A 24,270-nucleotide genomic window follows, 5' to 3' on the forward strand; every position below is an offset into this window, starting at 1 on the left:
ACGGGCTGTCTGTGACCTACACGGATGAGGTGGCACTGTTTGGGGACCAGGTAAATCGGGGCGTCTGACTATATTTAGGGATCTCTGCATGTAGGGCTGTGGCTCCAAGATGATGGTATGGACATCTTGTTCACTCATTTGAAATTTATTTACTTTTGTTTATAATTGCTTCATAGCAGATACAAAAGAGGACGAGAGGCAGCCTCTGTTTCCTCTTATTCTCTAGGCCAGGGGTCAGCAAACTCTATAAAGGATCAAATAATACATATTTTAGGTTTTTTTTTAAGATTTTATTTGGGCAGCCCTGGTGGCTTAGCAGTTTGGCACCGCTTTCAGCCCAGGGCGTGATCCTGGAGACCAGGGATCGAGTCCCACATTGGGCTCCCTGCATGGAGCCTGCTTCTCCCTCTGCCTCTGTCTCTGTCTCTGCCTCTCTCTCTCTCTCTCTCTCTCTCTCTCTCTCATGAATAAATAAATAAAATCTTTATTTTTTTTTAATAAAATAAAATAAAGATTTTATAAATAAATATATATTTTTAAGATTTTATTTATTTATTCATGAGAGACCCACAGAGAGAGACAGAGACACAGGCAGAGGGAGAAGCAGGCTCCATGCAGGGAGCCCAAAGCAGGACTTGATCCTGGGACTCCAGGATCATGCCCTGGGCCAAAGGCAAGCGCTGAACTGCTGAGCCACCCAGGAATCCCCCTATTTTAGGTGTTTTCAGGCCATATAGTTTCTGTTGCAAGTATTCAACTCTGTTGGGTGAAAGCAGCTTTACTGTTCTAATAAAACTTTATTTAGAGAAACAGGTGGCAGGCCAGATTTGGCCTGTTGGCCATTGTTTTCTGACCCCTACTCTGGGCAATGAGGAGCCCTTGAAGATTCTTGAGCAGACATGACATGACCAGAGGACAGGTGAGAAAATTATTGAGTGCTTATTCTGTGACAGACATCTTGCTAAGCATCTGACAGAGTCTGATGACCTTTGGGTTAAGATCCCAGCTCTGCCACCCAATGGCTGTTGAGGATTAAAAGAGATAGTACACGAACTGGAAAAAAGGTTAAAGAAGAAAGAAAGATAGAAAAAAGAGGTGGTACATGTACGGCAAGATGTAGGAGTTTATTCATGCTGACCTCTAGGTCCCACTTGCTGGGAAGTGAGAGAAAAAACTTCCAGAACAGGAGGTAGAACTTGTTTGCTAGGCGATTGGCAGGTGAGGAAGTAAACCGGGACAACTCTGAAGTAAGGGCACCGTGTGGGGAGGGAAGATGGTGGGGGCTGGGCTTTGGGAGTCTTGAAGGTTGCAGAGGAAGAACAGAGCTTTTGCTGAAGCCACCATTTAGCAGATAGAAGAATTTAAGAACAAGAAACATAAAGAGGTTTTCAAAAAGCTTTTCTATACATATGTTTTCCTTTGGTATTTTCTTGAAGAAACCAAGTAAACATTTGAATAGCTCTTAATTATGGTTTTATGCGGCACTGCTGTTTCTTTGAGTTCAGTAACCAAGCAGAGAATGGGCCCCCAGTTCTACGTGGGTCATGCTTGTGAAGTCCCTGGTACATAGTACGTGCTCAGTACATGTTCAATGTTATTAACACCTTTTTGATATCAATTTGGCCAACCAGAGACCCTCTTTCCGCCTCAATGGAATAGGAAACCGAGGCTTTGGAAGGCTGAGTCTTCATAATCAGTGCTAAAGGCCACCATGAGTGACTTGGGGCAGATGCTCGTTTAGAGGGAGCAAATATGACACCCCTTGGCATAGTGTTAGCAGTAAACTGCTTTTGGTGCTCCTTATTGCCTATCTAGGCACAGGTCCAAGGCTCAGAAAGCCTGTAGTGATCCACCACCCCAGGGAAGGGCCCAGGTTCAGGTATGGAGCAGCCAGTGTGTGCCAGGCATTGTGTGAGGCACTCTAGAGAGGCTATCCCTGTCCTGAAAACATTTCCTGGCATTATCCTCATTTGACAGATGAGGAGCCTGAGTAGCAAAGGCCTTGTCCAAACTCACTCGGCTACCAGGTGGTTGTGCTGGGAAATGCATGTGCTTTCCTCACACCCGGTGCCCTCCTAGGCAGGCAGCATCACAGCGTGTGTGCTGTTACACCACCGTTACTCATCTATTCCAAATGAGCCACCTGTTTTCAAAATTCAGTACACACAACCCTGGAACTGTGTTTGAGAGAATATAATCGCCCTCTGGAATGATTCTCCATATGTAAATAAAGCATAGTCATACTTGGGAGAGGCACACCCAGGCCACTTGAGCCAAAAATATAGCCCCAGCACTAACAGCTTCCACTGTTTGGGGAAAATGAAAAAACCCATTTGAAAAATAAACACAGGAGATATTGCCAGAGTTTGTTATAGGAAGTGTGTAAGATCACATCTTGAGGTTGGAAGCAAAAGCATTCTTTAAATCCTCCATTCCTTTTATATAACTCATGGGGAAAAAAATCTTACCTTCAGTTATGGACAGTCTCAAGGATAACATGGGTCACTTGACAACTCCCATAGTAGCACCAGAGGCCAGTTTACCATGAGGACTTTCTGCTATTTGGGGATTTTATTTTATTTCTTTAAATTTATTTTTATTTATTTATGATAGACAGAGAGAGAGAGAGAGAGAGAGAGAGAGAGGCAGAGACACAGGGAGAAGCAGGCTCCATGCCGGGAGCCCAACGTGGAACTCGATCCCGGGACTCCAGGATCGCGCCCTGGGCCAAAGGCAGGCGCGAAACCGCTGAGCCACCCAGGGATCCCCTATTTGGGGATTTTAGAGGCTTAACCACAAGGGTGCTGAGTTGCAGAATTTGTAACCTCTGGTTCAGAATTGACAATGGGGATGAGTAGTTTCTAGGTGGCTGAGAAGCAGCACCAATGCTAGAACAGTTTTTTCATGACTGCTGGAGACTGTGGGCTTTAGCCCTATGGGCATAGCTGTGGAAGAGTGGCACATCTAGACATGTGCTGTGTGGCTTCCAGCCAGGCCCCTTCCTTTTCTGGAGCTTCACTGCTATCATTTGTAAAATTTGAGGGGTCTGGTGTGTGTTCTTCAAGCCTCCTCCTAACCCAGGGTTGTGTGTATGGGAGGTAGGGGGAAGGCCCTGACCCTCCATGTATTTGGTTTTGTGCCCTACCCCCCCAAACCTGTTCATCAACTTTTTTTTTTTAAGTTTTATTTATTCATCAGAGATACAGGCAGAAGCAGATTCCCCATGGGGGAGGCTGATGCAGGACTCCATCCCAGGACCCCCGGATCACACCCTGAGCCAAAGGCAGATGCTCAACCACTGAGCCACCCAGGCGTCCCTGTTCATCAACTTCTAAAGCCTCCCCACCCCTAAGAAAAAATCAGAAGAGGAAAATGGGTTGCTTGACACTTTTGAAGATTGTATAGATGTTACTTTACTCTATGTCTTTCATTTTGGGTTGGTTTGATGTTTTCTCATGATTAGATTTAAGTTATGCATCTTTGGTGGCAGGAATCACAGAATTGATGTTGTGTTCTTCTCATTGTGTGTTATCAGGTGGCGCAAGATTTGTCCCATTACTGGTGATAACTTTGATTATTGGATTGAAATGGTGTCTCCACTTAAAGTCATTCTTGATATTGCTGCCTTTTTATTTTAAAAATTATATATGGAGCAGCCCTGGTGGCGCAGCGGTTTGGCGCTGCCTGCAGCCCGGGGTGTGATCCTGGAGACCTGGGATCGAGTCCCACATCAGGCTCCCTGCGTGGAGCCTGCTTCTCCCTCTGCCTGTGTCTCTGCCTCTCTCTTTCTCTCTCTCTGTGTATCTCTATGAATAAATAAATAAAATCTTTAAAAATAAATAAAAATTAAAAATAAATAAAAATTATATATATCGTGGTAAAAAATAAGATTTACCATCTTAACCCATTTTTATTTTTTAATTTTCAGATTTTATTTATTCATGTGAGAGAGAGAGAGAGAGAGAAAGAGAGGCAGAGACACAGGTACAGGGAGAAGCAGGCTCCCCGTGGGGAACCTAACATGGGACTCAATCCCAGGACCCCAGGATTACAACCTGAGTCAAGGGTAGATGCTCAACCACTGAGCCACCTTAAGTATATTTACATTGTTGTGAAAGAGACCTTCAGAACTATTTTTTTAAAGATTTTGTTTGAGAGAGAGAGAAGAAGTAGGGGGAGGGGCAGAGGAAGAGGGAGAAGCAGACTCCCTGCTGAGTGGCGTGCCCGATGTGGAGCTCAATCCCAGGACCCTGAGATCATGACCTAAGCCAAAGGTAAATGCTTAACCAACTGAGCCACCCAGGCTCCTCCTAGAGCTATTTCATCTTGCAAATTTGAAACTCTGTACCCATTAAACTACGCTTCTTTCCCCTTGAGTACCCATTAAACTACTCTCCTTCCCACCAGCCACCCCACCCCGCCGTAACCACCATTCTACTTTCTGTCTCTGAATTTGACTACTTTAGATAACTTCATATAAGTGGAATCTTACAGTATTTGTCTTTTTGTGACTGCCTTATTTCCCTTAGCACCATGTCAAGATTCATCCATGTTGTGATAAGATTTCCTTCCATTTTAAGGCTGAATACTATTCATTGCATGCATGTATATACCACATTTTGCTGCTTATTCATCTGTTGATGGAGATTTTGGTTGCTTTCATCTCTTGGCTTTTGTGAATAGTCCTGCTATGAACACGGGTACGCAGATAGCTCTTTGAGAACTTGCTCTGTTTTTTCTTGGACATATATCCAGAATGGGATTGCTGGAATCACGTGGTAGTTCATTTTGATTTTCTTAGAAACTGTCATCCTGTATTACCCAGCAGTGCCACCATTGCACAGTCCCACCAACAGTGCACGAGAGTGCCGATTTCTGCCATCATTGTCAACATTTGTTATCCTGGTTTTTCTTACTAGCCATCCTCATGGGCGTGAGGTGGTATTTCACTGCGGTTTTGATTTGCATCTCCCTAATGATTAATGAGGTTGAACAGTTTTCATGTGCTTTTTGGACATTTGTATATCTTTTTTTAAATTCCACTCACTAGAACTTTTTTCTTTTTTTTAAGATTTCATTCATTTATTCACAGAAACACAGAGAGAGAGGCAGAGACACAGGCAGAGGGAGAAGCAGGCTCTATGCAGGGAGCCCGACGTGGGATTTGATTCCAGGTCCCCAGGATCAGGCCCTGGGCCGAAGGCGGCACTAAACCACTGAGCCACCTGGGCTGCCCTGTATATCATTTTTGGAAAAATGCCTATTCAAGTTCTTTGTTCATTTTTTAATTGGGCTGATTTTCTTTGTTGTCAGTGTTCTTGGTATATTGTAGATATTAACTCCTTTTCGGATATATGATTTGTAAATATGTTCTCCATTCCACAGACTGCCTTTGCACTGTTGATTATGTCATATTCTGTATTGAGGGATTTTGTGAAGAGATATGAAACTATGTAAATATCCCTTTATCATACTTTTCATTAATTATTTATATTAGTATTAGACTTGTGGTTTCCTGTTTTATTCAGTGTGTTAGAACCTGTTACTATCATTCTATATTTTGATGCAATCCTTTTGCCATGCTCTTCTCATTCTCAGAGCACTTCCTTATTTTCTGCCGTAACAGGATATTCTAGAATGGTCTTGTACTACCTCTAATGTAATCCTGGAATTAGCCATTTCTCCAAGACCCCTGGTTCCTTTTAATGGAGAATGGCCCTGACTCTGGTGCTGATTAAGTCTATGGCTTTGAAAGGCCCAGCATGTGATCTGGAGCAGCAGACCTCATCAGCCAGCCAGAGCAAACCCCTCATTTACCGATGAAGAAGTGGAAGCCCAAATGGGATCAGCTGGCCAGTGTTCCCCAGTTAAGAGAGTTTAGATAAGAATGAAGGCCTCTGACTCCGATCCAGTTCTCTTTCCCTGGCAATACATATTGCCAGCAATGGGCTGTGGTCCCAGTAGGGCCTGTCCCCTCTGGATTCCAATTTCCTCTTCTGTCCACTGAGGGATAGCTTTGCCTTGGAGGCTAAAGACTGGTTTTTAGGACCTTTCTCCTCTGGAAACCTTTATAGGCGAATCCACGTTAAATCATAGAGGAGAGCTTCCATTTTCAGCTCCAGCTCTGGTGATTTGGGGCCTGCAGACTTGGACAGTAGTCCACGTGCACAGGTGTCTTCCAGAAGCCCATCTCAGGCATCTAACACCTATCTTGCAGGGACATCAACAGAAGGTGGCATCCAGGCCTGATCCTGAGTTGGGAAATCAAGGGGAAGGGTCTCCTCTATCTGCCCTCCCTGGTTCCAAGCCCACTTGGTTTATACCAGTAGCACCCAGGGAAACATTAGAAATGCTCCTTTCCACATTAGGAGGCTGGCCTCTTAGACCTCACCTCAAAGTTGTAAGAATCCTTCAGGTATTCCATGTAGAGAATGTTTCCTGTGCCTGATTTGGGATTGGGTTGGGTGGTGCTACATCTGACCTGTACCCTCTGGTTTGGTCAGCTATGGCCTGAAGAGCCCCTACTACTCAACGAGTGCCTATTAGCAGTGATGGCATGCTAATCTGAAAAGCTGAGGTTTTGTCCCCTTTGTATTCAACAGTCATTTCCTAAGCCCCCACCATGTGTCAGACATCATGAATTAAATCCAGTGTACTTTTGGGTAATGATGATGGTAAAGTATAAGCATCTGTAATACTTAGAGGGGATTTAACAATTTCATATATGAGGCACAAGTGGGGGCTGCAAGATTAAGGGCTAACCAGAAGTTAACTTCTGGTTCTGGTATCTTAATTCTAGGGTGTCAGGTTCTCATAGCAAGACTGTATGTAAGTTAAAAGTGGAATTGGGCAATGAAGGATTTTGCTAAGAGAAAAATATGGAAAAGGGCACTGTTGGCAGAAGGAATAGCTTGAGCTAAGTCGGAATCACCAAAGTGTGAGGTTACCTGGAAGGACAACTGGGCATGGTGTGGGCTAATGTCTAAGCAATGGAAGGTGGCAGATACCTCAGAGCCTCAACCTGAAGGGTGCGGACACTGTACTGCCAGGAGAGTGCTGGCTTTGCAAGCAGTGGAGGGACTCCATATAGGTTTTTTAAAAATTTATTTTTTAAAAGTTAATATGTGCATAAAAGGAAACTGAAAAACACAAGAAGCAAAGAACAAAGTCACCCATAATCACAAGCAGTTTGCAGTTTGACTTCTAGGTCCCGTGTGTGTATCTATCTACACAAGTAAGCATTTTAAGTAAGATTGTACAGTTATGTATCATGCTTTTACACACCATGAATATTTATCATGTCAAAGTCCCCAAACTATGAGTATTTTGATAACCAAGAATACACCAACTCCATCTGAAAAAAAAAAAAAAAAATGTAATCCTGCCTTTCTTGGCGACAAAAATGGCAACAGGAACTCTGGATAAAGATATTGACAGAGTTACAATTAAAATACTGCATTCCCTTAATGTTCAATTAAAACTGAGACATAAAGTAACAGAGTACACAACATATAATGCTTCTAAAAGAATTCATCATCCAATCTATAATATTCAATTAGCAAAGAGGTATGTTTCCATTGAATCACTTAATGTATTCCTATAGTACAGCCAAAGAGACTAATACACGTTATCATTAAAATGTAAATATGAAAACATCCGCATACAATTCTCCCTCTATACTTCCTTCTGCCCCTCTGCTGCCAACCTAGTAAGTTCTGACATTTCTCAGAGACAGCTTAACAATCTCATGTCCAAGATGCTTCTTTCCTATCAATGATAACAAAGAGAAACTTATAAATTGGTTAATTCACTAGCTGTACATTTTATCATACATTGTCACCTCAGGACATCCAAAAAGCTTAGATGTTGCAAAATAACGAAACTTCTCCACAACAAACACAGGTACTTCATAAAAACATACATATAAACCTATGGTTATAACCTAAAACTGTCTTCTAGATGTGGAGATACTAGCAAAAAGCCCTTCCCTTCACCCCTCCTCTGCTCCCTCCACCATATTAACGACTAAGTATAGGACTACATCTAGCTCTAAGAAGTGGATTAACAGACACTCCCAGAACAGTCCTTCCTAAAAACTAACAAAAGGACATTTATAAAGGGATTATTTTACTACCTCTACTTTTAAACAGAATTTTAGTCTAAAGACTCAAGGGCACAGAACCCTTCTCTTCTCACTTCTTCCCTGCCCCTGTCCCCCAGTGAACAGTCAGCATATTCTCCAAGACATCAGGTTTAACAATTCCATTCCCAAAGTAACAACCATTCCTGTAAATTAATACTTAAAGGGTGTTGTTACTTTAACTCTCTACTCCTAACATGTTGTTCACTTTCAAACATCCAGAATACTAGATGTTTCAAGTTAAGTATTTAAAATTTGCCCACTACATACATAGTAGCACTGAAAGAACATTCTGGCCTAACCCTTCCTCTTCTCATCTATATCAACCTAGTGAAAAGTATAAGCATCTGTAATACTTAGAGGGGATTTAACAATTTCACTTCTAGTTTTCAGAATAGTCTTTCCTATGAATTTAAACACAAAGTGTACACTATGTATTTGTTTACTACTTTTGTCATACACTGGCAACCTCTTTAACATCTAGAAAGACTAGATGTTGTAAATTAGGACTCATTTGTCCTTTATATACACTATATACATAGCTAAGTACAACAAAATGCAGACCTACAGGACAATGGTTAATCCCACCTAACTATAAACATACTGGTGTAAAGCCCTTTGCACTTTCTTCTCCTTTCTCCCTGAACCAGCACAGATATATAATGTGTGCTGCTCTGAGAGGTGGTTTGATCACTTTGATCATACCATTTTCAAAAGATAGTATTTCATATGAATTTTAACAAAAGGATTATCTACAAGATGTGTTATTTTACTACCTCTACTTTTAACATACTTTGTGCACTTCTAAACATCTAGAAAGGCTAGATGTTTCAAATAAGGACTTAAGTTTGTCCACTATATACACAGTAGTGTTGAATAAACTACACACATGTAACAATGGGTTATATCTGAAAGTGTCTTCTGCATAGGAACATTCTAGTCTAGAACCCTTCATTTCTCCCTTCTCTCCACTGCCAACCCAGAGGGTGAGTAGACAGGCACATGTCACTGAGATGTGACTACAATGTTCTCTCTCAAAGTCCTTTTCAGAAGACAGCCTTTCAATGAATTTTAACACAAAGTGTACAAAATGTGTTAGTTTACTAACTCTACTTTTGTCATACATTGGCAACCTCTTTAATATCTAGAGACTAGATATTATAAAATTAGGACCTATTTGTCCAGTATATATACAATATATACAGTCGAGTTGAATGCACATAACATATATCGCAATGGATAAGCTGAAATTTCCTAGCACACACTAGCAAAAAATCTTTTGCAATTTCTTCCCTCCCACCTCCCTCAAACCACTGAACAAGTATACTGTTCAGAGAGGTGGTTTTAGCAATTCTATTTCCATAGATAATATTTCCCATCAGTCTTTAAAAGCTATTTACAAGAAGCGTTACTCTACTTCTAAATACATCAAGCATTTCTAAGTATCTAGAAAGACTAGATATTTCACATAAGAACTAACTTGTCCACTATGTACATAGCACTGTTAAATAGAATTGCACACACCTAACAACAGGTATAATCTGAGGTATTTTCTAAATATGACCACCATTTTGGCCTAAACTATTCCCTCCCTCACTTCCTTCTCTCCCCCACTAATCCAGTAGACAGGTACAGACATGTGTAATGCTTAAAGGTGGTTGAACAAATTCATATCCAAAAGTTATTTACAGAAAAAAAGCTTTCCTTTGAATTTCAACACAATGTGTACAGAATGTGCTAATTTAACTACTTTGTCATACATTGGCAACCTCTTTAACATCTAGAGACTAGATGTTGCAAAACTAGGACTCATTTGTCCATTATATACACTATATACACAGCAAAATAAAATGCACAGACCATACAAAAAAATGGTTTTATCTGAAAATGTCCAAGTATGAACACACAAGCATATTACCTTTTCCAATTCTTTCCCTTCCACCTCCTCCAAACCACTGAATATACATGATAGCCTATATTGCTCAGAGGTGGTTTAACAATTCCACTCCCAAGAGTTATTTCCTATGAATTTTAGCAAAAAGATATTTACAGAGTGATATTTTACTACCTCTACATTTAACATACGTTGGGCACTTCTAAACATCTAGACAGACTAGATGTTTTAAATAAGGACTTAATGTGTCCACTATATACATAGCAGTCTTGAATAAACTGCACACGTGTAACAGTTATAATCTGAAAGTGTCTTCAAAATAAGAACATTCTAGCCTAAGACTAACTCTTCGCTTCTTTCTCCACCAGCCCAGTGGGCTATAATGCTCCAATTTTCAGAAGACAATCTTCCTAAGAATTTTAACACAAAATGTACAAAACATATTAGTTTACTATTTTTGTCATACACTGGCAACCTCTTTAACATCTAGAAAAGACTAGATGTTGAAAATTAGGACTCATTTGTCCAGTATATACACTATATACACAGCTAAGTAAAACAAAATGCAGGAACATAAAGGACAATGGTTAATCTTCCCTCTCCATAAACACACCGGCAAAGCTCTTTGCACTTCCTTCTCCTCCCTCTTCCTTTGAACCAGTGCACAAACACAATGCATACTATTCAAAGAGGTGGTTTGGCCATTCCCCGCAAATTAAACAGCATTTCCTATGAATGTCAACGAAGATATTTACAAAATGTATTTTTACTACCTCTATTTTTAACATGTATCAGGCACTTCAGAACATCTAGAAAGACTAGATATTTGACAAAGGTACTTAGCATTGTCAACTATATACACAGTAGTTGAGGAATAAAATGCACACACAAAACAATGGTTATAATGTGAAAATGTCTTCTAAGTATGACCAGTCTGGCACAGAACCTTCTTTTCTTCCTCCTCAAGGTCGTCTACTTCATGTCCTCTTACCCACTGCACAAACGTGAACGTGTCGCTGATGTCGCTTCTAGAAGTGATCTAACAATTCCATTTCAAAAAGTCATTTCCAAAAGACATTTCTATGATTTAAAAACAAAAACAAACAAACAAAAAACCACAAAAAACCAAACAGGCATTTACAAGACGTATGATTTTCTAACTCTACTTTATCATATGTCGGCAACCTCTTTACATCTAGAAGGCCTAGATGTGGCAAAAGTTTTCTTTTGAAAAGGTTGGGGGGTAAGTTGAGAGCAGCTTTTTCATATTATATACACAGGCCTTCTATAAACGGCCAGTAAATCTTCCCAAAGGGTGGTCTTCCTATTGGCCAAACGCGGTTCGTAATTCTCCCATTTCGATCTTCCGACAGCAATGTCTGTAGAACGAAGACCAACCGCCTTTGGCCCATTAACTGTTCCACCCGTCGCCGACCGGGGCGGGGGGCGGGGGGGAGCTTCGCTCACCTTCCGGCCGTTAGGGCCTCTGTCCACTGTTCGCCGTAGGTGAGGTTTCGTCCACCTGGGGCGGAGTGGTCATCCCGGGGCCCGGGTCTGTGGGGCGCCAAAGCCCGAGGGCGGCCGAGCTTACGTCCGCGGAGACCCGCCTTCTCAGGCCCTCGGAGGCCCCAAGGGCGGGCCGGCGTTTGAGCGGCCGCCATTCTTCTCACCCCGCCACACCCGACATCCAAAGGCTCCGCGGCCCGGCTGGCTGGGCGGGGGCTTCGCGTAGGCTCCGCAGAGCTGGGCCAGGAGAGTGGGCAGCCGGCGAGGCCCGGCTCCGAGAGGCCGCAGCCATGGGCGCCGGCGTGGGGGTGGGGGTGGGGAGAGGCTCACAACTGCTGCAAAGTGTGGGCCTGGCCGGTGGGCAGCTGCGGCGAGGGCGCCGGGTGTCTGCAGGTCCGAGCTCCTGACCTCTCCTTGGGCCCCCCAGTTCACCCCCGGCCTCAGGCCGGAGGGCCTGGAGGGCCCGGGACAGACCGCCGCCCTACGCTTCTCACCTCGCTTTCTGCCGGAACTGACTTGGCAGTTCTCTTTGCTGGCGAGAGGAGTGCGGCACCGGAAGTGCCCTCGCGCCGGGACCGCGAACCGAGGTTCCGAGACTGAAACGTTCCGGCAGCCGGGGGGGGGGGGGGGGGCAAGGAAGGCGTCACGTGGGGTCAGGCCACCCTCCCCCGCTTACCTTTTGCAACTGTAATTGCTACCCGCCTCAGAATTCTCTGAACAGGCGAATGGGCGCATTTCTCCGTTCCCTCTTTTCCCCCCGTTGTTGGGTAAGGAGCTTCTACATTTTTCATGCATTCACCATTTATCGAGCTCCTACTATGTGCCACGTAAACACTGGGAATGCAGCCGTGAAGGAAAAAAAACCCGCACGAAAATTTCTGACCTCTTGAAATTTATATTCTAGTAGGGAAAACGGACTCTCCTTAAAATGCATTTAAAAAGCAGATAGCGGGGGATCCCTGGGTGGCGCAGCGGTTTGGCGCCTGCCTTTGGCCCAGGGCGCGATCCTGGAGACTCGGGATCGAATCCCACGTTGGGCTCCCCGTGCATGGAGCCTGCTTCTCCCTCTGCCTGTGTCTCTGCCTATCTCTCTCTCTCTCTATCATAAATAAATTAAAAAAAAAAAAACAGATAGCGAAAGTGCTGTGGAAAAAAGTCGAGAAGGGGAAAGTGAAGTGTGAGTGTGGAATGTTTTAAGTGGTGGTCAGATGACTTTGGAGCAGGAATCTGAAGGAGGTGAAGGAATGAGCCATACAAGGGGATGTTGGATGGAAGATCCTTCGTGGCAGTCGGGGTGGGGGTATACAGGCCCTAAAGCTGAAGCATAAGGCCTGTTCTGTCCCAGGAACAGCAAAGAGGTTGGAGTGTTGTGAGCAGGCAGGAATATAGAGGTTAGGCCAAATCATGTGGTGTGAAGGAGGGTAAAAGCAATTTGGTGCTTTCTTTTTGAATAAAATGGGAGCCTTTGGAGAGCTTTGAACTGCAACATGGGGAAGAGTTGAAGAGGAGCCAGAGGTAGAAGCAGGGAGACAGAAGACTATTGCCATCAACCAGGTTGTTATAGGGTAGTTGCTCTGTCCAGGATGATAGCAGTAGAGGTGCCAAAGGGGGAAAAAAGGTTGAATTCAAGATAAATATAAAATTGAACCTGCACGGTTTGCTAATAGACAAGATGTGAAATGTTCAAGAGAGGAATCAAGACTCCAAAACTTTTGGCCTGAGCAAATGGAGGGAATTGTTATAACCGTGATGGGAGAGACCGTAGGAGGAGCAAGTTTTGGGGAGAATATCAGGAATTCACTTTAGACATGGTAGGTTTGAGATGCCTGTTTGATACTCAAGTGGCCATGTCAAGTAGGCAGGTGGATTTATGAGCCTGGCATTTAGGGGAGAGTCTGAGCTGGACATATGTATCTGAGAGTCATTCATATACAGCTATCTTTAAAGCTATGGGGCTGTAGAGAGAACTGAGACCTGAGCCCTGGGGCACCATACCATGTAGAGGTCAGGATTCTGAGAAGGAACCAGCAAAGGACACTGAGGAGTGACCAGAGTGGTAGGAGAACAACCGTAAGAGTGTGACATCCTGGAAGTGAAAGAGAAAATGCTTCAAGGAAGAGTGCTGAACAGTATCAAACATTGCTGATAGATCAGATAAGGTTTGAATTATACTTCTGGCTTTTATAATCAATGCTGTGATGAACATTCTTGTGAATTTTCAAGTTTCATGGTGGCTTCTGATTTCCTTTGGTTACAATTCTAGAAATATAAAGAAAGATTGAAGTGTTGGTCCAGGCTTAAGACTCCTAGGAGGAAGTCTGACAATCAGAAAGACTCTGCTGGAAGGCAGCAAAGAGGTATGGTAAGAAGGCCAGGGGCTCTGGGGCTCTGGTCTACAATGAGATGACAAGTCTTAAGCCACAGGAGTGGTGAGGTGTGGGCTTCTGCCTTTGCAAAGAAAAAAGCCACTGGACTCAATACCTGGAGAGAAGAGGAAAGAGGAGAAGGAGGAGCCACAGATCATATGAGGGTTTTAAACACTAGGGCTGGTTGGCTAGGTGGGTGGTTGGTATACTGACCAAGACAAGGTAAAAGAAAGTCTCAGTGTGGAATTCCTGGTCCTCTCTCTGAACTCCCTACCTCCTTTTTTTTTTCTTCCAAATTTTTATTTAAATTCCAATTAATTAACATAGTATAATATTGGTTTCAGGAGTAGAACTTGGTGATTTATCACTTACATATAACAGCCAGTGCTCATCACAAGTGCCTGCCTTAACATTCATTACCTATTTACCTCACCCCCCACCCACCTCCTCTATTTATCCCTCAGTTTGTTTTTTGTCACTGAGAGTCTCTTATGGTTTGCCTTCCCCTCTCTCCTTTCCCAAATGGTCATTGTTTTGTTTGCTAAATTCCACATATGAGTGAAATCATATGGCATTTGTCTTTCTCTGACTTATTTCACTTAGCATAATACACTCTAGCTCCATCCACATCATTGCAAATGGGAAGACTTCATTCTTTTTGATGGCCAAGTAATATTCCACTATATATATAAAACGTCTTCTATCCATTCATCAGTTGATAGACACTTGGACTCTTTCCATAGTTTGGCTATTGTTGTTAATGATGCTATAAACCATCAGGGTGCAGATCTGTATTTTTGTATCATTTGAGTAAATACAATTGCAATTATAGTGCAATTGCTGGATCATAGGGTAATTCTATTTTTAATTTTTTAAGGAACCTTCATACTGTTGTCCAGAATGGCTGCACTCGTACCAACAAATTCCCAGTTTGCATTCCCGTCAACAGTGCAAGAGGGTTCCCCTTTCTCTGCATCCTTGCCAACATCTGTTGCTTCCCATCTTGTTAATTTTAGCCATTCTGACAGGTGTGAGGTGGTATCTCATCCTGGTTTTAATTTGTATTTCCCTGATGGTGAGTAATGTCGAGCATCTCATCGTGTGTCTGCTAGCCATCTGGATGTCTTCTTTGGAAAAATGTCGATTCGTGTCTTCTGCCCATTTCTTAAACTGTATTATTTGTTTTTTGGGTGTTGAGTTTGATACTTATCAAACTTACAGATTTTGCATATTAACCCTTGATCAGATATGTCATTTACAAATATCTTCTTCCATTCCATAGGCTGTTTTTTAGTTTTGTTGATTGTTTCTTTTGCTGTGCAGAAGCTTTTTATCTTGATGAAGTCCCAATAGTTCATTTTTGCTTTTGTTTCCCTTGCCTGTAGCAATGTGTCTAGTAAGAAGTTGCTATGGCCAAGGGCACAGAGGTTGCTATCTGTGTTCTCTACGATTTTGATGGTTTCCCATCTCACACTTCGGTCTTTTATCCATTTTGAATATATTTTTGTGTATGGTGTAAGAAAGTGGTCCAGTTTTATTCTTTTGCATGTTGCTGTCTAGTTTCCCCAACACCATTTGTTGAAGAGACTTTTTTCCATTAGATATTCTTTCCTGCTTTGTTGAAGATTAGTTGACCAGTTAGCTGTAGGCCCATTTCTGAGTTTTCTAGTCTGCTGCATTGTGTCTAATTTTGTGCCAGTACCATGCTGTCTTGATGACTACAGCTTTATAAAAGAGCTTGAAGTCCAGAATCATGATGCCTCCCTTTTCTCTTTCAGGATTGCTTTAGCTTCCTACCTCCTGGGAAGCCCACAGGCTAGTGTACCTGGAACCTAAAAGATGATGATGATGGCAAACATGTATACATCCTGCCTTCTACTTGATATCTCTACTTTGAATGTTCCAACAGTAGCTTAAACTCCTCTTGTGCAAAACAAAACTCTTGATGTCTCCCCAGAGCCTGCTTTTCCACCCAATTCCCAAAAGATAACGTAGGTATCTTCCTTAATTCTACTCTTTCTCTTACTCCCCATCCCCCAACCATCTCAAGGCCCATCTTCCTCCTAAATATATTTAACATACAGCCCATTTCCTGTGCTATGCAATCTAGTAGCCACCAGTTATATGAGGCTATGTAAACTTTAATTAAAATAACGTGAAATTGGGGATCTCTGGGTGGCTCAGCAGTTTGGCGCCTGCCTTCCGCTCAGGGTGAGATCCTGGAGTCCCGGAATCGAGCCCCATGTCAGGCTCCTTGCATGGAGCCTGCTTCTCCCTCTGCCTGTGTCTCTGCCTCTCTCTCTCTCTCTCTCTCTCTCTCATGAATAAATGAATAAAATCTTTAAAAAAATAAAAATAACATGAAATTAAAAGTTTAATTCCTCAGTTGTACCTGCCACATTCCAAGTGCTCAAGAGCCATATGTGGCTAGTGGCTACCATGTAAGTATAGATGTGGAACATTTCCACTATCCCAGGAAGTCACAGGACACTGCTGATCTATAACCTAGTCCAAAACAGAAGCATCTCTGGTCTGGATGACTTAACAGCCTCTTAATGTTGTTCTGTTTCTCCTCCTTTTCCCTTTCATCTATTCTCTCTATGGAGTTAATGTAACTCTTCATCAGAGATCAGATCTTGCTACTGTTTTGTTTAAGGTTTCAGTGGCTTTTCATCATACTTTAAACAAAATCCAAACTTCTTCCCATTGCCTACAGCCCTGTCATTACACCCCAGCCACACTAGCCTCCTTGCTGTTACTTCTACTCTCCAAGCTCTTCTGAAGCTCAGGGTCTTCACACAAGCTGTTACTGCTACCTGAAAGGGTCTTTGCCTGGCTCTTGGAGAGGCTAAGCATCTTCCCACCTCATAGGTCTCAGTTCTGACATTATTTCTTTAGAGGGCCTTTCCTGATCTCCCAGTCTCAAGGGCTTTCTTCCAATTAGCATTGCATTACTCTACGTACTCCCTTTATTCACTGATCACAATATATCATTATTTTAGTAATAATGAATATTTCTGTGTACTACCTATGTGCAAGTACTGTACAAAAGACTTGACTTTATATACTTTACCTTATTTATTTTCTAGTTTCTTCTTGCTTTCTCTGATGTCCCCGGAACCCAGTATAGTGCGTGGCATACAGAGACATTAATAATTATTAAACAGATGAATGAGTTAATTGAGTACTTACCATGGGCCAGGCACTGTGCTAAAGCATTTTACATTTTAATTTGCACAGCAATCCTGTGAAGTAGGTACTATTACTATCTTCCTTTTATAGATGAGAGGCTATGCATTTTGTCTGTTCTTGGGAAGAACTGGGATTCTAACCCAGTTCCTCTGACTCTAGAGCTCCCTGCGTAAGCAGTTAACAAGGTTTAGAGGCCTAAGCACACACTAGCCTACAGCCACCCAGGTTTAGACTGGAAGCTGGGAAATGAAAAGACTTCTTTTTTGAAGGGCTTCCTATTTCAGATCAGGCCCAAGTTCCTGGGTTTTCACTGTTCAACCAGGTGGCAGATGCAGGGCCTGGATCAGGCCCCAGGATTGTGCAGAGTGGGGCAAGCTAAATGCTCCAGTTCAATTCTGAGCATCCTTAGTGGGGCTGGGGAACTGGCCCAAAGACCCTAGACGAGACTCTGAGCCAGACCCCAGGCTGACTACTGACTCCACGATGTCTTCCTGCCCATCTCAAATCAAGGACAAGACAAGGAAAACAGTAAAAATAATGAGACTTTCTGGCACTTCTCCTTGGGAAACATCACATATCAGGCCTGTGACACAGAACATGTTTGTTAGGCCAAAGGCTCCAAGCTCATTAGCAGGAATGATGCTGAACTGCAAGCCACCCACACAGCTCGCTTGGGAAACACACAGTGCAGCATCCATCCCGCCTGGGCCTGGGCATGCACAGTTCCATCATTATCAACATCAGCACACATCTGCACTGAGATGTCGGGTTGGCAGCAAGGCCCGGGAAATGGATTGTGTGTGGGTGTGTCCCAGAGAGGCCGCTCATAATCCTCATAGTTATTTTCATTTACTTGTATTTGGGGCTTGCATCTGCCACAGTACAGAGTGTCTCAAACTTGAGTCATTTCATAATCAGCTTGATAACTTCCCTCCATACCTATCCACCATCAATAGCAGTTTTGACTTAATACCTCTCTGCAAATTGACTCACTTAGCACAACCACCACTACGTTAGTCTTGTCCTCAAAGGTATTTGTGAAATCATCAGTTTGATATGTTGGTTATATGTTTTCCTAAGTCTGATAATGTAAATATACAACTCTTAAAAAAAAAGTTCATCTGGGTTCCACTTGAAATCATCTTGGTACAGCCAAGATGCAAAACAATTAATTTCAAAGAGACTCAAGAGACAAACTCATAGAGCCCCCAATGCCAAAGCTGGAACAGTTTGAGCAACAGAAGAAAAATAACGTAGTACTGGATTATAGCCCCAAGTCTAAACTAAATATCCATAAATCCATAGTGATGTAAAGAAATGATTTTTTAGGGCATCCCCGGTGGCTCAGCAGTTTAGCGCCGCCTTCAGCCCAGGGCGTGAACCTCGAGACCTGGGATCGAGTCCCGCATCGGGCTCCCTGCATGGAGCCTGCTTCTCCCTCTGCCTGTGTCTCTGCCTCACTCTCTGTGTCTCTCATGAATAAATAAATAAAATTTTAAAAAAAGAAATTATTTTAAAAGATTTTATTTATTCATGACAGACACAGAAAGGCAGAGACACAGGCAGAGGGAGAAGCAGGCTCCCCTCAGGGAGCCCGACGTGGGACTCAATTTCAGGACCCTGGGATCATGCCCTGAGCCAAAGCCAGATGCTCAACCACTGAGCTACCCAGGTGCCCCTAAAGAAATGATTGGATAAATAAATAAATGGAGGAGACTAGACAAACCTTCCTTACAGAAGAATTCCAATAATTTATCCCTTCCAGGCTGTGGAGCTTAATTCCCTCCCTGGAATATGGGCTATACTTAATGACTGGCTTCCAAAGAGTAGAAAGAAAGGAAACCCAAGTAACTTCACAGGGGAGAAACCTGGCAAGCACTACCTTAGCCAGGTACTAAAAGTGATCAATTCATGTTGATAGCATGGCCCCCAACGTGATGTCATGAAAAGTATCTTACCTCTGTGGCATTCTTCACTGAAACCCATAACCCCAGTTGGACCAGAGGAGCCCAAATTGAGGGGCACTCTAGAAAATACCTAACAAATACTCCTCAAAACTGACAAGATCATGAAAAAGAAGGAAAGTCTGAGAAACTGTCCTAGGCCAGAAAGAAGACTAAGAAGACATGTTGACTAAGTATAATTTAATATCTTGGATGGGACCTGGAACAAAAAATGGACATTAGCGGGAAAGCTAGTGAAATCCAAGGAAAGTGTAGAGTTTAGTTAATAGGAAGGTACCAAGATTGGCTTCTTAGTTGTGACAAATGTACATAGTCATATAAGATGTTAGCAATATGGGATACTGAGGGAGGAGTATTATGGGAACTCTGTGCTCTGGGAAATCTCTGTACTCTGTAAATAAAAGATTTACATTTATTTTCTGTATAGTTATTTTAAAATAAGTATAACAAAAGATAGGGGGGTTATATATACTAGTTTGGAGCATGAATTTTATTTTTTATTTTTTTATAAAGGGAGAAAGAGAGGTGAGGGGAAGGGCAGCGGGAGAGAAAGAGAATCTTAGGCAGGTTCTGTGCCCAGCAGTGCCTGACATGGGGCTTGATCTCATAACCCTGAGGTCATGACCCGAGCAGAAATCAAGAGTCGGGCACTTAACCAACTGAGCCACTCGGGTACCCCTGGGACATGAATTTTAAGCCAATTTAGCTAATTTTTAGAGCTGTGTATTTGTTTCCTGTGGCTGCTATAACAAATTATCACTAAGCTGGTAGCTTAAAACAATAGAAATGCATTCTCTCATAGTTCTGGAAGCCAGAAGTTCAACCTTATTAGTCTTATTGGGCTAACATCAAGATGTTAAGAGGGCCGTGCTCCCTCCGTAGGCTCTTCCACCTTCTGGTGGCTGCATCACTCCAGTCTCTGTCTCCACAGTTGTATTGGCTGTCCTCTTCTCCATGTGTCTGTCTAATCTCCCTCTGCCTCTCTCTTATAAGGTTATTTGTGATGGCATCTAGTGCCCACTAGGATAATCCTGGATGACCTCATCTCAACATCCTTAATCACATCTGCAAAGATCCTTTTCCCAAATAAGGTAACATCTGTAGATTCCAGGGATTAGGTCTTTATTTCTTTGATGGCCATTATTCAGCCTACTACAGGCCACCTGTGTGAATTTTAGAACTTCTGTAGTATCAATAAGCCTCCTCTAATGTGAAAAATAACAAAAGCTATATAACTATTTAAAAAATGTTAATCTGGGGCCCACCTGAAACCATCTTGGTGTGACTAGTGGGACCCAAGCCACACCTTGCAAAATAATGGGTGCAAGAGACTGGTCTTAGGAGTCAGACAGATCTAAATTCTAAATCTGGCTCCATCATGCACAAACTTGTGGCCTTAGGTAAGTCAACATACTCCTTGAAGGGCATTTACATTTTCTTTTTAGATTATTTATTTGAGAGAGAGAAAGTGTGTGTGCAAGTGAGCATGAACAGGAGGGGCAGAGGGAGAGGGAGAAGCAGATACCCCACTGAGCAAGGAGCTGGATCCCAGGACCCTGAGATCATAAAGGACCCTGAAGGATCCTGAGCTGAAGGCAGATGCTTAACCGACTGAGCTACCCAGGTGCCCTGCATTCTCATATTTTGTACAATAGGGATGCTAAGCCCTGCATTAGAGGAATGCAGTCAGAACTTGTAGATTGTGGAGCAGTCTAACAAAGTCTGAATCAGTGTTTAGTCAACCTCCTGTTTGTTCTCCCTCCACTATATACAGTAATGTCACAGCTTACAAAATATTTCCTACATACAAAAATGTGTTTTCTCCATAAAATTTTATCCTGTGAAATAAAGCCAAATTTTCCTTCCTGTTATACAGATGGAGAAACTGAGACTTGATGTTAATTGACTTAGTCAATGGCACCCAACTAGAAGACAGCAAGTGCCTGAGAACACAGTGGGCAGGAGCCGAGAGGCAGTGTCCCCTTTAGATGGGGACGGTTTGCCAATTTGATCAGTTGAATTGTTTTCATGACTTTCATTACCTTTCTAGCCCTTGTAGGCATTTGACTTTATGACCCATGATGCGTTTCTAACTCCTGGCTCACACTGCTGGAATTTGATTAAAATAATCTTTGGATTTGAAGCTCTGAAGCATGCTCATAGGATTCCCCTTGGCCCTGGCTTCTCCGATCTCACAGGCTTCCTCTTCTCCCAACTGGATGAGACAGACCCATAGCTTGTTCCCTGGTTTGGCCAGGTTCCTGGTTTTGATAGCTCCTTATTCTGAGTCCTTGAAGCAGAGATTCCAGCAGGACCTTCATGCTGCAGGGCTCAGCATAGATATGGTTGGGCATCCTGAAGCGGACCAGGGAGGCCTGCTGAAGGGAATTCATGCTCTGCCCTCCGAGGTCACAAAGAGAGGGCCCCGGGCTGTGTTGAGGGCCCAGAGCTAGACTGCCTGGGCTCCCATCCACCTTCCCTCATCTGGTTCCACCACAGCCCACTGACCCTGGTCACAAACCCTCCTGTGCTTCGGCTTCCTGCTGTGAAAAAGGAAATCTTTATAGAACGTCAAAGAAAAAGTGTGAGGCTCAAGTGAATTAGTGCCCATGAAGCTGCGATCAGTGCTAGGTTCGGGTAAGTGTCCGCCCTCGTCCCCACTGAGCCCAGGGAAGCACGTCACTGCGCGGGCCAGTGGTTCTCTTCGGACTCGCTCCCCTGGTAGTGCGATTCCTCCCGAGGAGCACGTTAGGTTATGGCGCGGAGGCGAGGAGCCGGGGGTCCGGAGGTTCTGGGGTTCTGCTGCTGTGGAGCCTGACGTGAGTCGTCCCCCGCCTCCCAGTCATCCTCCTCGGTCCGAGGGGGTCACAAAGGGCCGAGCCCGCCGCGGGGACTCCCAAACGCGCTCGTCGCCCGGGGAGCTCCACTCCCCCTTCTCCCACAGCTACGCGGGCGCGGCGGGGGAGCGGGGCAGAGCGACCGGGCGGGTCCACGGCTGCCACGGCGACGCCCGGAGGCTGCGGTGAGGGAGAGCGGCGCGCCCGCGGCCGGCCCCGGAACGAAGCCCCGCCCCCGCCCCCGCCCGAGGCTCCGCCCCGAACGAGGAGCCTCAGTCCCGCGATCCCCCGGCAGCGGCGGCGCTCGGGCGGATTCCAGGCAGTGCCCCTCCCCCGAGCTGCCTGTGACGGACCGACTGTGTCCGACTGACTGCAGACGCCATCACTACCTGATAATCCGTGTGTCTGGCTGTGTCTGACGGCGCCCGGATTTCATGGGTGCCTGAGGGCCCAGCAGGGTGTGATCTGTCGGCTTGACCACAGCTGACTGACTGCCCATACCTGGCTGCTGGCTTCGGGGCCTGACAGGGCGTGACTGACGGAGTCCATCTGACTGCGTCTGGCTGCCCAGACCCCGTCTGTGCTCGACAAGCTGTGTCTGACTGACCTGTCCCCCTGTGCAGCGGTTGGGCCGCATCTATCTGCCCGGGGGGCTCAGCGGGCGGGTTGTGGCTGCGCCTGGGCCTGGGCGCTGCCGCCGGCCGGCTGGCTCAGGTCTGGCCTCGGGAGACTTGCTGACCGCCCTGACCCAGCGGGCCTCACCACAGCCTGGTGTCTGGTGGAGCCGGCCTGACTGGGCATCTGGAAGGTTGGATCCCCCCGCCCGACGCCCGACGCCGACGTGTGGGCTGACCACGTCTGCGCGGCTGACTTGGCACGGCTGGCTGATTCTCCCCACCGGCTGAGTCTAACTGCGACCCAGGGACCTGCTTTCCGGGTGACTGCGTCAGCCTGACGGTCCTTGGTCCTTTCCTGGCCGCCCGCGTGCCTCGGCAGCTCGAGAGAGGCTGTGCCGGACCCCACCTGTCTGCCCGCTGTGAGGGCTGACCTCCCCGCATTCCACAGATGCGGCTGAACCACACTGGCCGCCTGCCACGCAACTGGCCAACCGGCCCCGCTGCCTTGGCGCCTGAAATTTTCTCCCTGACTTAAGGCCACCTTCACTCCAGCTGCCCAAGCAGTGGCTTCTTGGTGGTGGTAGTAGAGAGGGATGGCTTGTCCAGAGGCCTGAGGCCTAGACATTTCCAGCTACAAGTCTGGGCTTTGGGGCGTGGGGTCCAAAGCCAGGGCACCAACAGGGGAAGGAGCCCAGGACAGAGGCCTGTGGGGGAGCCAGACCGCAGAAGCAGGACTCAAGGCCAGGAGGGAGCAGCTAGAAGAAGCTGCAGGGTCCTCAAGGCCCCTGAGTTCAGGGATCAAGTTCTATAACAGTCACAGCACCTTGAGGAGTTGGGCTGGTATTTCAGTGCCTCAGGGCCACAATACATGATCCTGAAAACTTTGTCCACGTTTGTGAGATATCTTTGTCAGTGCCTTACTCTGCAGAAGGGGTCTCCCACAGACCTCAGACTGCCTCCTGACTTTAGGTCTTTCTCATAGTTTGTGTGTGGGGAGTGGACCCGCCACATCAACCACATGGAATGAAAAGAGAGGCTGTGTATCAGAATAAGGGAGATGGAAACACAGGGGATTAGATTAGAGAGAATCAATAATAATTGTTTTTGAAAAGTAAGCATGTCAATAGCATGGGTGTGCTATGACTTATTGTTATTAATAATAATAAATAGGAGCATTTGGGTTAGCTTATTTTGATGAGCTCTAGCATTCTGAGATGCTGCCTTCCGTAAATAACAAAGGCCTGGCTGCCTCATTGATTTCATTATAAGTAAAATGAGGAATGGAAGGAAATAAACAGCTGCATTCCCAAGTGCTTGATTTTAGTCAGCTTGGGCTACTGTAGCAAAATACCATAGCCTGGAGGCTGGGGGGGATTAAAAAACAAACAAACAGGGATCCCTGGGTGGCGCAGCGGTTTAGCGCCTGCCTTTGGCCCAGGGCGTGATCCTGGAGACCCGGGATCGAATCCCACGTCGGGCTCCCTGCGTGGAGCCTGCTTCTCCCTCTGCCTATGTCTCTGTCTCTCTCTCTCTGTGTGACTATCATGAATAAATAAATAAAATCTTAAAAAAAAAAAAAACAAATATTTATTTCTCCAAGTTTTGGAGGTTGGAAAGTTCAAGATCAAGGTACAGGCTGACTTTGCTCCTGGTGAGGCCCTTTTCCTGGACTGCAGGCAGCTGTCTTTTTGCATCGTCCTCACATAGTAGAGAAAGAGAGAGCTCTGGTCTCTCCTTCTTTTAAGGACACTAAT

The 24,270-nt window shown here is 44.7% G+C and overlaps 1 protein-coding gene across 1 annotated transcript in view; it reads left to right on the forward strand.

The window, feature by feature from the left end:
* The first annotated feature begins 21,540 nt into the window (after positions 1-21,540).
* The window catches only part of EPB41L1 (erythrocyte membrane protein band 4.1 like 1), a 143,818-nt gene continuing 141,088 nt past the window's right edge, over positions 21,541-24,270 (forward strand). Inside the window, exon 1 of the mRNA XM_038572171.1 lies at positions 21,541-21,699. Coding sequence (XP_038428099.1) covers positions 21,672-21,699 — 28 coding nt within the window. The 5' untranslated portion in view covers positions 21,541-21,671. The remainder of the gene's footprint in view (positions 21,700-24,270) is intronic.

Source organism: Canis lupus, chromosome 24 (genome assembly GCF_011100685.1).
Source record: "Canis lupus familiaris isolate Mischka breed German Shepherd chromosome 24, alternate assembly UU_Cfam_GSD_1.0, whole genome shotgun sequence".
In the NCBI taxonomy this organism is placed as follows: Eukaryota; Metazoa; Chordata; class Mammalia; order Carnivora; family Canidae; genus Canis; species Canis lupus.